At 34.4% G+C, this 13,864-nt stretch overlaps 1 protein-coding gene across 1 annotated transcript in view; it reads right to left on the bottom strand.

Moving 5' to 3' along the window:
* LOC124238240 (sodium channel protein type 2 subunit alpha) overlaps positions 1-13,864 on the bottom strand; it is an 82,241-nt gene that overhangs the window by 25,187 nt on the left and 43,190 nt on the right. The window contains exons 16-17 of the mRNA XM_046658946.1: positions 9,946-10,425; positions 1,337-1,457 (exon numbers count right to left, since the gene is read on the bottom strand). Coding sequence (XP_046514902.1) covers positions 1,337-1,457; positions 9,946-10,425 — 601 coding nt within the window. The remainder of the gene's footprint in view (positions 1-1,336; positions 1,458-9,945; positions 10,426-13,864) is intronic.

Below are 13,864 nucleotides of genomic sequence, written 5' to 3'. Positions count from 1 at the left end.
ACTGCTGTACGCAGGGTCACCGGAGGCAGAACCAACTCAACAGCGCTAACAACAAAAATTAGCTTAAAGCTTAAATTAAAACAGCTTTAATTTCCTTAATGTAAAGATACATCACCAAAATGAAACATTTTTAGAACTAGTTGTAATAAAACAGCATTACTAGTAACAATCTGAGACAGTCATTTTTATTAAAATAAACTTTTATTTAAGCAATTACTATATGGTATTGAATTTGGGGCTAAGAGTAAGAATTATTAAATAGCTGTTAACTAAAAACTGAGCTAAAAATGAAGTGATTCCTAGGGTTTTAGAGAAATGTTTCTGTATCTACAGCAGTGGTTTATATAAGAAATGTAAAGAATTGCATACCCTGTGGTATTGCACTAATTTTTATGTCTCGTTGTAGCGTTAGTAGTGCACCCCCATGCTGAATCTGGGTTGACCAGGTGAACAGGACAGGAGCAAACCTGACGAGGCTTGACAAGCGCTTCGCATTTAGGCTTCCTCTCTGCTCCTCTGCCTTCACCATGACAACAAGCCCAGGCCAGTGCGTAGAGGACGAGACAAGAGTGGAGTGGAGCTGAGTCAGCCCAATTGTCTCATGCGAGACCTCATTCAGACTTAGAGAGCCCAGCCAAGATCAGCAAAACCAGCTAGCCCGCCATGGTCTTATGAACAAAAATACATGTTTTTTGTTATATGCTAAGAAATTTGGGGTGGTTTGATACACAACATTATTGTTCAAGAGATAATTGATCTATACTTCAAACAACATAATTTTAGCTTTCTTCAGAAAATCCTCTTGATATTACACTAATGCGTGGTGCCCTGTATTATACAACTCAAAGTATATTTTGGGGTTTACTTATCTATTATCATTCAGAATAAATAAAAAATATTTGACCTTGACAAATACAAGTAACTCTTACTCATGGACAGTTTTAAATGTACATTTATCAGTTAGTACTCTTTATTATTTGACAAAACAGTGAACAATAAATTAATTCTTTGACTTAAAAAATTTTTTCTTTTATTTTTAAAGCTAAGGAGAGATAAGTACCATTTGCTTTTCTCTTTTATTAGATATTCTAGAAGCCCACCAAAAACTCAGATAGTTAGCATTTCTCAGAGGAACAGGATCCACAAAAATAAGAATATCTGATTAGACAAATTAAATCTTACCTTTTTAAAAATCATCTTTGCTTTGATATAGAAAAAGTAAAGAACAAACAAAAAAATGAGCCGTTGTTAGCTATAGATGAAGAGAGAGGGGAGAGAGAGAATAGGCGGATGGACGAGAGAAGTCTAACGAGCTCATAGGCATTGTGTCGCTTACCTTCTGTGAAACAGGCTTCAGGTTCGAGCGATTCTTCAGGTTCAGCCTCAGGTTGTTCTCCCTCAGCAGGAGCTCCTATATCCACTGTGCTGCCTTCAGATGAACTAGTTGCATTTAGCTTCTGAAAATCAATTTCACAGAAAAGCTTTTAAAATATTTTCTTTAATCTATAACATAAAAATTCAAAAGGCGTGCCCTCAAGTCTTCTGTATGCATTTCCTTGATCTGTAATTTAAGAATATCTTAAACATAATGCCAGTCCGCTTTAGTAGACGTGGGGGGTCACAAGATTAGATACAGCACCACAGTATTTTTTTTTTCTTTAATAAAAATATGGTGCTAACAACTTAGTTTTTGAGTAAGCCCATGTATAGAAATTCTGAAATAAAATCCTGCAGAGAGCTTATGTAAGCTGCCAGAGTCATGATCGTCTGTGATCTTGCTTTTGCAAAGTAGTTTGCAAATGGTATCTTTTGTTTTATTCTAAAATTGTGACCCAACCAACAAAAGCTGCACAAGTGTATTTTCATGTCAAATGTAGAAAAGATTTGATCAAACGCAAATAAATAGCAACAATCTAAATTTATCCACTTTTCATTGACATGAAAACATTTACCACTGTTTGTTATTAAATATATTCTAGTTTTCTAATTCTGAAAAGAGCAGCACATTGTTAGCTTTATAGCAAGAGCCAATAGTTTGCATTCTCTTTGGCCAATGCACTCCTGTATTTCATTGTGCATTTGGAAACTACTTGTTACTCTGGCACTCCTACCTCATCCTGTTAACACAGGCAGAAATGAATCTTTGTTGTTTTGTTTTCTTTTAGGTTAAATCGAATACAACTAAAAGAAAAATATACTAGAAAGAAGTTGTTTTAAACCTTGATATCCAACAAACTTTAGCCAGGTCCGGTCATTTATGGGATCAGTGTAAATGAAGGGATCCCAGGCTTTAACCTGGTCTTGAAATGCTGCAGGAATGACACAGGGCTAGGTATGAGTGCCACGTGGAACCAGAGTAGTTTGGGCCACAGCATTCTCGAACCTGTTACAATGTTATTACCAGTAGTGCATAACATTAGGAAATGGCGGAGCTGATAAGAGCTACTTTATAAAGGGGATGAGGTAAGCACATGATAAAATGAACACTGAAGTATGTTGAACTATTGTAAAATGGATGTTGTAGTCAGTACTGGAGACATTCTACTCATATTTAGGCTAAGGATTATATGGATTTCCCTGGGAAAATGGTTCCTTTACTGTATGAAAATAATTTGTTTTTATAAAATATTTAATTGGCATAGTTGTGCTGATGAAGTAAAATATTTGTATATGATATATATGAGATTGATAATGCTTTTGTCTTGTGTAATTTAACAAACATCCTAAATGTCTGCCTTCTAAGAACTAGTTTCAGTATTATTTTTTAATTTGACCAAATTACTTAAATCAAGGATTCTATATTATAAGATGACTGAAGGTTGTTGATTTCTTTTTCTACTCATCAAGTACATCACAGTATTAGAAAGATTCAAATATAATATTTTTGTCATTAAACATTGAATATATTTTGTTTTAAGATGAAATATCAAAGTGAGAAGATTTATTACAAATATTCTAATTTTTCAGACTTTTTCTAATTTCTTATCCTTTGTCTTTCACTTAGATTCTTTCTTTGATAAGTGTAGCTGTGTTAGATACATGTAATTGACTAAGAAATGACTAAATTATCCTTTTTTTCCAATCCATCTGATTCACAAGAAGTTGTTACATATTAGGGACCCGAAAATACTGATCTTATCATTTATTTAACATAACATAGGTAATCAGAAAAATTGAAGCTTAGTCATATCTGACCTAACTAAAAATAGTCCACAATAAGAATTGGAAAATATTCCTTTTAGGAAAAAGGATCACACTGCAAATACAGATTGGGGGAAGACCTTGGGGTGGGCCTAAGGAAAAAAGGAGGATCTATATTCAGGATGCTCCATAAGGTCAGGCTGGCATTGGTGAATGACTGCATCAGAGCCTACATCAGTTCTGGGTATCCTGCACGTACTCAAAAAGTATTGTTTAAAAAAATGAATGAACTTCTTCATAAGAGAATGAAGCTTAGCCATTGACAGTGATTAGAAGTCACCAGACAAGGTACTCCAGAGAATCTTGGTTCAAAATGTTCAAAAGTTTCCAGAAAATCCCTGTGACGTCAACCACCACTCCTTTCATTTAGTGCAGTGCCTTAGTATTGACATAGAATTAATAGATGTATTTTTATTGGAGTCAAATATTTATGTATTTAAAGGTCATATTATTACTTTTTCAAAAGCACAAAATAAAAGTTTTCTGTGTTTCTAGAAAATATATCTCACCAGACTTAATCTTTTGAGGCAAAGATCATGCTCTTGCCATATTTGTATCTCTAGTACCCATCACTGATGGTTGTGTTTAACAGATGTTTGTTGAGTAAATGAGTGACTTGCATGGACTCTTTTGTTCCACTATCTATTTCTAACACTTCCTATTTAATACTTACTTTCACATTCAAGGAAATACAAAAAATATTCTCACTTAAGTGTAGAGTAAGGCAAGTCCTTCAAGATTCTGAATTGTGTAAGTAATGACCAACAATTCTTAGAATTAGGAGTCCTGTCTTAACACTAGGTTCCCAATTATTCAGAAATACGAGAAGTCTATGAAGTAAACCGTAGTTCAACTCTGGAGTCAGGCAAACTAATACTGAATCATTCTGACAATGTTGTCCCTCTTTCCACTCTGTGTACATGGATCTATAGCCCCAGTGGTGAATGGAGCCTCTTTAAGGAGAAGCAATCTCATCCTTCTCCATCTTTCCCCTGATGTGGAACAGCACAGAATCTACCTGTCACATATATTACTTGAATAGCTTTACTTGGGTTATAAGTAAAGAATCTAAGCTGCACGCTAATTTTCAACATCAACCAACTCAGTGTCTATTTAGAGAAGGAAATGTGGCTTTAATCGTTTTGTCGAAAGTCGTAGTGAGTCAGAAGCTGGATTCTAGGTCTTCTGTACACCACTTTGCCAGGATACCCTAGAGAATTTCTTTGATGATTTATAAGTAAACTCAACCTTTATCAATTTAAAACATTTAGTAGACGTAATACATAAGTAAACATTATAGTTTGAAAAGAGTGCTTGTGATATTGTTGATTCTCATGTTTCATGACCATGAACTTAGTATTAGTTCAAGTTATATTCATATTCTTATGTGTATTAATGTAGAGTAGAGCTAAATACACGTTGGAATATTTTATGAACAAAGAATTTACTTTAAACAATAATCCTGAGACGTAGGCAAGAAATTCTGACTTACAAAACTTTCCTAGATAACATCAATCGAGTGACTTTCTTAAAGTCACATAAGAGGCAAATATCATAATATTATAAAATATGTTGGCTAAAACAATTAAAATGCATAAAGAGCTTAGAAAAACCAAATGAATCAAGTTAAGAATATAAAACTTTAGCTTCAGATAAGGTCATAATTATGATCAAACATAACTACAGTGCAAATTCACCAATTAGAAGTGTCAAACATACATCATTATATGGAACTATTTGTACTCATACACTTAAAGAAGAATTTTCATATAAAAGTTGCTTGTCAATGCTCCAATCTAGGCATCATCCACTACAAAATGCCACACGAATAAGAAACCAAAATATTAACTGGGTAGAAATAGAACCAGTTCTATACTTCCAAGTTCTACACTTGACAAGTTCCATACTTCCCTTTGGTAAAATTTTGGTGCTTAGTTTCCCTTTTTATAATCTGTGATTATTTATTGGGAAACAACTGGACTGAATGATATGTTAGACTAGCCCTTACCTAGTTAAACTTTAACAAACTATGAATGTACGATATCAGCATAACAAAGAGATCAAGCAGGAATGGTGAATTTTTGTTTGCTGTGAATAGCACTGGCAATCATTGACCACTTTCAGGTAGAAATATTTGTTGAACATTGTTTTTAGTGAAAACCTCATATTACAGGGCTCTTACTGTTAAAAATCTGCTGGATTCTTCTAAGTGCTGGATAATTAGTCATAGGAGTTTAGCAGGGCAGAATCATATTTTGCTTAATGATCTAATAAATAAATATTGAGACAATATCTCACTGTGTTTTTAAACACTATACTGTTTTTGCTTTCCACTTCATTGATAAATTAGTATTAAACATCAACATACTAAACTAATAGTCCTTCTTTAGAAAGTAAAAATATATTTAAAAATAATTAACCACAACAGAAAAAAGGAGAGAAACCATTGCTTCCTATTAAGTTTTTCATAGGCACACTGGTTTCTCACTATGAAGTTAAGATACATTTTTAAGAAAACGTAACTAGTAAAGATTGTACATAATTTGAAAAAAGAAACGCATATTCTAATCTGAGTCAATGAAAGAAATTAGGAGTTTTTAGAAAGAGATAATTCAAATATAGATTAAATCAAGTATTCTATATTTAATTAAAATTTTGGTCTCCAAAAATGACAATCCTTTGTTCCACATGGATCCTAATTCTAATCTGTACTGAAGGAGCTCTGGGTCATTTTACACGAGAAATCTTAATACTGGAACAATGAAAGTGATGGTCGTCAGGTTTGCTTTGGGATAGGCTTAAGGCCAAAGTGACAGGTTAATACTAGAAAAGATTTGGTGTTAGCTTCCTAATAATGAAGATGGCAAAATCAAAAGTATCATTATCATTGTACTACATTATTTAGAAAATCACTTTTGTCTTTATAATGGATACATCATAAAATTCTCTAATTCATAAATAGCAGGATCTTAAATATCTTTCTTGAGATGGTAAAAGTAACCCTTATGTCATGCTGACCTATCCCTCAGCAGATTACCAGTGTCCCAAAGACACATATGTTTGGCCCATTTTGTTCTAACTTTAAGGATGTTTAGAGCATTTTTTTCTCTTAATCATTAACCCACTGGAGAACTTTCCCTTGAGGACTACACCTTCTCCAGGATAAAATCATAGATGGGTTCCTGTTGAACCCATCCCACCACTGCTTACACAAACCTTCCCTACACAGCTTTCTCCGCCTTCCCACCTCTTGTATTGGAATTCAGTGTACTCTTTTAGGGAACAGACAATGTTTCCTGATCAGAGACACATTCAAAGAAACAGGAAACTGTAATAATGTGAGGGTTGAGAACAAATGAAGTCAATTTAAATCAGGTCCTACTTAGTTTGTATTCCATCACACTTACTCCAGCTGAATCTCCTAAATATACTGGTAGATAATATACCTGATTGTCACTTTCCCTCTTATACCTCTCTACACAGGAACTTGGAAAACGGAATAGTCAAGGAATAAGGAAACCAACCTTGCCTCTTTCTAAGAAACTGGGAAAAACAAGCCATTATCCAAAAAGTCACATCTCATGCTTTTCTGAAGAATTAATACATAATAGGAAAAAATAAATAATTCTCCTTAGTTCCCATGTGTATGTGTGTCTGGGTTTAATTGTGAGCAATTATACATCTTAGGTCTCATTTTATATGACATCATTCCTCTAATACATAAGGCATTATCTTTCATAAATCTAGAATGCCAGTGACTAACTCTTTTATTCCCAAGTATAAAAACATGCTCCAGGAATGGCATGATCATTGTTTCTTCCAAAGAGCCAAATATGCTTACATCCGGGTTGTTTTATAGTTTTAATGGTAGAAGGAGAAGAAATTGAATCTAAGTGACACAGTATTTAATTAACATTTCTTTAAAAAGTAATTAAATTGGATTGAGCAAATTGGTTGACATATTTTAGCACAAAACTGTGCTTTCAACATCAGGAAATGAAACGTCCAGCAAACGGAGCCCATAGGACAGGGTTACGCTCATTGCCATAGTCACATGACAAGGGAGGTCACTTCACTGAAAAAACACCAAAGTAGCAAGAGCTCACAAGGATTCTCCTCCTACATAGGAGTTTGCAGTGCATCATATATTCAAATAACATTCTTCAGGAGAAAGTTTCCCAGTGTGTCTTATGAAATAGAGGGGAGACAAAAACACAAAGGACAGAAGAACAACAGGATGAAGAAGGTAGATTCCAGATCTATTTTCAGAATGAACATACCACCTGTAAGACTGTCTTTCATATTTTTTGGTGTACAAAAGACATTTATTTCCTTTTTTTCAGTCTTAGGAGCTTAGGAGATAAATATCAGCAGAATCTCCAAGAGAATAATATTCGAAATGCAAAATACCTTTGGTCAATTGCTAAATAAATTGATGCCATTTTCTCTAAAATGAAGCACATAAAAATTGTACCCATGCTGCTAGCAGCCTAAACATAAACATACCAATTCATTTACATTATTGTCACATTAAAACATCCTTTAGGAAGTTAGCACATGAATAGAGGATTGCTTTAGTTTGCAGATTACCCTTCAGGAAAATTTAACATGATGCAACAAAAAATTACCAACAGAGTATACCTATTGGGGCTGTATATTTTTTTTTGAAAAAGGGCAGGGGAGAGAAAGCTTTTCTGCAAGAGTTTTTCAAAGAACTCCTACATTTCTTCTTTAGACCCTCAGCATGTTCGAAACTCTGTAACGCTAAATGGAAATTAAATAATCCATAAAGGCATGCATTTTTGCTTTTCACCGGATTTAATTTCTATTAAAATCTATGTAAGAAAATTAGCAGCTAAATCACTTGTTAAAAAAGTTAGGGTTGCCAGACTTGCCTGACCATGCTTTATGACTCAGCATAAGAGCAGCTGTGCATGTTTTTATTTTACTGCCAATGGATGGACAAGGAATGTAGCTGAGTAGCATGCAGGCCAGTCAAAATTCATTTAGAAAGTAATTGTACATGTACAACTTGCTTGGGTAACCTGGGTAAAAGTGGTGGCCCGAGCCTGTGGCTGGTTAAAAAACACCAGAGCAGCTTCTTGATGGCTCCAGCTTGATTTTACCCCTGTGAGAAGTAAGAATGGTAAGCAGTGAAGGTCACTATTTTGTACTAGTAAATTTCACTTTGAAAGATAATCACTCAGGCTTGGCTTCAACATTGTTAAAATTATACAAGAAAATTCAATCATTCAAAATCGCAAAATATAAAAGGAATTACATTAAATATAGTCAAAATAACATAAGAATTAAGGTATATCTGATTATGACATGAATTTAAAATGATATACTCTGGAGAACTACAGAAAGCTATCAAAGAATCACACAAATTTGGTAAAGACAAAATAGAAGAGGATTTGTTCAACACCTAAATAACCTCTGGGTCCAGTTGATTGCTTGCCCTCTGAAAAGGAATTCATTTAGGCATTCCAAAAATTAAAAAGTGCTCCATTTTTCTTTAATTTTTTTAATCATTTAGAAAAGAATATATAAGAATAAGCCTCATCCATTTCTTTCTAGTCTACATATGATATTTAACTGCACAATCTCATCTCACCGGTTAAAAAAAATGACCAGACAAAAATAACTTGAAGATAGAACACTAAAAATACATTTCAGATGGGAATACTTGGAATTCTTGGATAATTGTTTCAATTCTCTTTTGCTTTCTACTGTAGAGCTACCAGGTTAAATACCCAAAGATTAAAACCTGCACATATTCCTTTCTTAGACTACTGCCCTGGTCCTTTATTAGTTTATGAGTTTACATTTAGGAAGTTTGATATAAGGCCATAATTGAAAATTTCTCCAAATAATAAATTTTAACAACCAGGTAACAATCTCTATTTTGGGAAGGTATTGAAAGGCCTCTATAGCTAAACCTGTAAATAATTAAACACCAAGGGCTTAATGTCCTTCTTCTCTTTACTCCCAGCTCTGCATTTATTAATCTATAAACAAACCAAAAACATACTCACTCTGGTACTCATACTCTTCTGGTAAATCAAAGAATACTTTGAACTACCCAGATTCTTACTCTAGTTGGTAAATTCAGAATTTTATATTCCATAACGTATCGAGGCTTTTCGTTTGTTTAGACAGCATGCACTGGGCTCAGTAGAGTTAAAACATTTTCAGCATGATTCCTCATCACTACCTACACTTCCCTAAAAAAATTATTTACTTCAGGAAACATGAAACTACATGTAAATATCAAGCCAAGATCCCAATCAGATTTTCCATGAATAAATATAACTGTGCAAACTAAATAAGATCACATTTTATGAAGTATTTCATAAGAGCCAAGAACGGAACAAAATCAGAATAGGAACTACCCTCTCACCAAGTATTTTTCTAGTACATACAAAAAACCACCTTTATGGGAAAATTATAAGGAAGAAAGTGGATAAACAGAGGCATTTTCACAAATCTAAAATTATTTTTAAATACTTAGAAGTATTCATTTTAATCTGTATATTAATATGATCAAGAATTCACAATGGTGAATACTTGAAAAAATGAATCAGCATATCATTTGTCTAGCTATATTTTAATCTATCATCAATTTTGCCATAGAACTGTATCAACAGTTATTTCCTGTAGAAAGAAAACGTAATTTTAAAATAGTATGACAGTTTAAAGCATACATAATACCAAAATGTCTTCATATTTAAAAATTCCTACCTCTTTGCTTTCCTCCATATCTGACTCGCTGCTGAATTCTTCAGTGTTTAAATTTTCAAAGTCAGATTCTCCAACAGCAATTGGGACAGTCACAGTGAGGCTGGGGTTGTTTATAAACGACATGTAATCACTTTCATCCACGACATATTTTTCTACACTGCTGCCTATGCCACTGGTAGTTCCATTTCCATCTTTAAGATAATTGAGGTCTTTGCCTATTTCTATGGTGGTGTGGTTGGAAATACAGCTGTCTTTTTTGTTATTTAGATCTTCAAGAGGTTTAATTTCATCTAAAGCTTTCTGCTTTCTAACAAAAGCTTTCTGAATAAATTCACGTAGTTTTCTTTTAACATAATCAATTCCTTTCTGCATCCTTCCCACAGCAATCTGGAGATTGTTCATTTCATTATCATCATCAGTGGCAGCAAGATTGTCAGAACTGAATGAACTCAAGAGCAAGGCCAGGAAAAGGTTCAGAACCTAAAACACAATAGGAAAATAGGTGATCAAAACATTCTGTTGTTCCAATTGCTCTTGATTATAAACTTTCCAAAATTGTTCTTGTATCTCGCTTTTTGCTAATAGGTATTTCTCCTAGTTCATGATAAACTATCCTGAAAAAAAACTGGATGAAAAAAACACCTGGCCAATATCAAATACTACTATTAACAGTATTTCCTTTTTAGTCATTGCAAAATTACTAAAACCATTGTTGCATGATATTTCTATATTAAATTCAAATCCAAAAGAGAAATCTTAGTTATCTAGATAATTGTACGACAAAAAAGAAAAAAAACGTTTTATTTGGGATGCTAAGTATTTTGCCCATGCAACCCAGATTTTTCAGTACATTGATAATTTTCTATAATTTTGTTCTTAAAACCAAAGATGATTCCAATATATTTAAATATTATTTGATTTTTATGTATTTGTATAAATTTTGCACTGAGATAGCTTGCTAAATTAGGAAAAATATGCCTATTGCTAGATTGAAAGTCCCTATTTTTGATTTTTTGGTTCAGAAAATCATGGCCACTAGATTTTTATACAGTGGTTGGAAATACTATAAAGAAATGCTTATTATACAATAATAATGAGGTTAATGTTGAGTTAAAGATTGTGGAGTCAAAGTATTGCCATGAATAAGACTACTAATTAGTCTACAACTTGGGTCTCCAAAAATAGGCCCTGCTGGTATGAGTGAGTAAAAAAATTAGTGCCTATAAACCCATTGCGTTCACAAGAACAGGTAATTTACTATGGAACCAGGCACTCCTGTGGGCACACTTCTAAGTTCTATAAATTATTTCAGGATTTGATTGACAATGTCCATGAGTCCCTGATTATTCAGGCATACAGAACCAAAGAAGGCAATGGCAGTGAAGGGAGCCAAAGACAAAAAGTAAAAGGTACAGAAGAGGAATCCTAGGGAGATTTTAAATAAAATTCCAATGAAAAGGATGCTGCATTTTTGCTACATTCCTATATTTCCAATAAGCTAATGAGGCTTAGAGCTCCTCTGTCCAACTATTTACAACTTACTCTAACCAGTGGTGGTAAGAAAGGGAAAAACACAGAAGATCCAATAAGGACTGCACAGAATTTTGTGAGTCTGTGCTGACACCTTTCTCAGCTGCTCTGCCATCACTGCTGGTATTCACAGTAGGACCTGCTCCTTTACCTCTGGAATTGACCAATAAAGTTATATTTTACTGTGGTTTGCTTTTGAATTTATTATTTGGATAAAAAGCAGATGAAAGAAAAAAATGCTAAATTTTGGGTTTTATCCATAACAAAACTGAACTTTGCTACCAAAATAGTTTTATAGATTTTATTTCTTAAGGTTTATTAGTGCACTGTCCTTATCTATTAGCAAATTTTTCTTGATATACGTCAATCAACTCTCCCAGAGTGTGATTCAATCTATATTTCTTCTTCAAAGCATTGGGGGCAAGTATTCTACTGGTAAAAGTGTCATTTTTGTTATACTTTTATGGCCTGCTCCTCTTTCTCATTGGAATTAGAGCGCTGAGTAAGAATCAAGTTTCTGTCAATTAACACATGGCTCTAGACTAGCAAAACCGATCTGAGCCTCAGTTTCCTCATTTGTAAAACAAATATAATAATTTTCCCAGTGCCTAGCTTACAAGATACTTGTAAGGATTCAACTAAAGAACCCATGTCGCTCTCACACAGCTACTGGCACATGGTAAACCCTTGAGAAAGTTTAGCTATTACATGTTATGACCCAACCTACCCTCTGCAACATTATCTTTCAATTTACCTTATTTTCCTAGAAATATTTGTGTTAGCCAAGCTATCCAGACCTCCTTTCTTACCAAAGGGTATCTACATAACAGCTGACCAAGGTACTTGGTGTGATCAAAGGCAATCTAAGGGAATACAGTTCGACAAGCTCACTCAGGGATTAAAACCTGAATGCTGTTTCAGAAGTGTTCATAGACAGACAGCTGACTCAGTGAGTGAAACATACTCTTTCATAAATCCCCCAAATTAGTCTCTTGGAATAAAAATTTTACCACAATTTCCATTTTGGGTCCAAGATTAAAATATGTTTCATACATCAATACTTTCTCTCTTCTGATTCCTAATTTGTGAGAACGCAAAGCTCTCACATCCTTTCCTGTGTGCTAATGCCCTGCCTCCACTTAGAGAGGGAGGAGACTGGGTCGGCTACTTCTAAGAAAGTAGTAACCTTCGAAGAGTCACATTCTCTTTCTGCAGTACTTGCCTTGAACCTATAAAAGGATCTCTGGCCATAGTGTCAGGAAACCAAGAATGACTCATAAAAAAGTCCTGGCCTGGGAAGAGCAGTCTGTGGCCCCACCTGCCTGTGGACCCGGTATGGCAGTGATAACTCACACGTCTTGTGGTAAAGCACCATATGAAAATGATGTGTGTCAACAGGGGGTTATGCCAGCTTCTCTTTGGGAGACCTTTGCCTCTCTGCTGATGATGAGAAAGAAGAATTGTAGGAGGCACTACATCAAATTCATTCAGTCTTATTTAAGCAAATATAATATGAACACATTCCCTCAATAGTGGTAAACGTGACAGATATTATTATTACCTTAGCTCCTCCAGAAATATATCAAGGATATCACAAAAGTAGGTATAGATACTTCCTGAAATTCTCTTTTCAATGTGGATCCTTTGAACAATTACATCTTAGAGAGACATGTCTTGTTTAAGTAAACTAATAAATAATATTTGGTTTGTTGTTTCTTTTTAAATCTACTCTGCATTTTCCTGCCACATAAATTTAAATTTTACTGAAATACCACTGGCTTATTATCACTTTCCTGATAAAAAGCCATCTGTAGCTTTGAACTGCCTACAGAAGAAATCCTATTTTGTTACGCATAGTCAGCCTTTCCACAAATTAAACTCTGCACAGTTTTCTGGCCCCAGCTTACTTTCTACTACTCCCACTATGAATTCCCTGTTGCAGTCTGATCTGCTCATTTATTGTTGTCATAAGATTCTGTTTTCTGCCTTGTCTTCTCCATGACCTTTTCTTTGTTTCTGTTCTATGTAACTCTATGACTATTTCTCTCTGTTCTATGCAATCTTGTACTTTTCTGAAAGCAAGTAACTTGTGTTGGGGATTGTGATGACTTTAAAATATATCTACAAATTATTTGGTACTCTTCTCTTCAAAAGTTAAAGCCTAATTCCTTCTTCTTAAGTGTGAGCTCTTCCTAGTGACTGTCTTCTAATGCACTGAATATGGCAGAAGTGGCAGTGTGTGACTTTAAGAGGAGAACAGAAAGAGGGCTTTCTCCCTGCCCTTTCTCTCATAGCACCTGCTCGGGGAGAAGCTAGCTGACATGCCATGAAGATGCTCAACAATCCTATGGAGAGGTCCTCATGGAGAGGACTGAGGCCTTGTACCAAA

This window comes from Equus quagga, chromosome 4, assembly GCF_021613505.1.
Source record: "Equus quagga isolate Etosha38 chromosome 4, UCLA_HA_Equagga_1.0, whole genome shotgun sequence".
Classification (NCBI taxonomy): Eukaryota; Metazoa; Chordata; class Mammalia; order Perissodactyla; family Equidae; genus Equus; species Equus quagga.
Note: the sequence above shows the minus strand (reverse complement) of the source record. Positions and strands in the feature narration are given on the sequence as shown.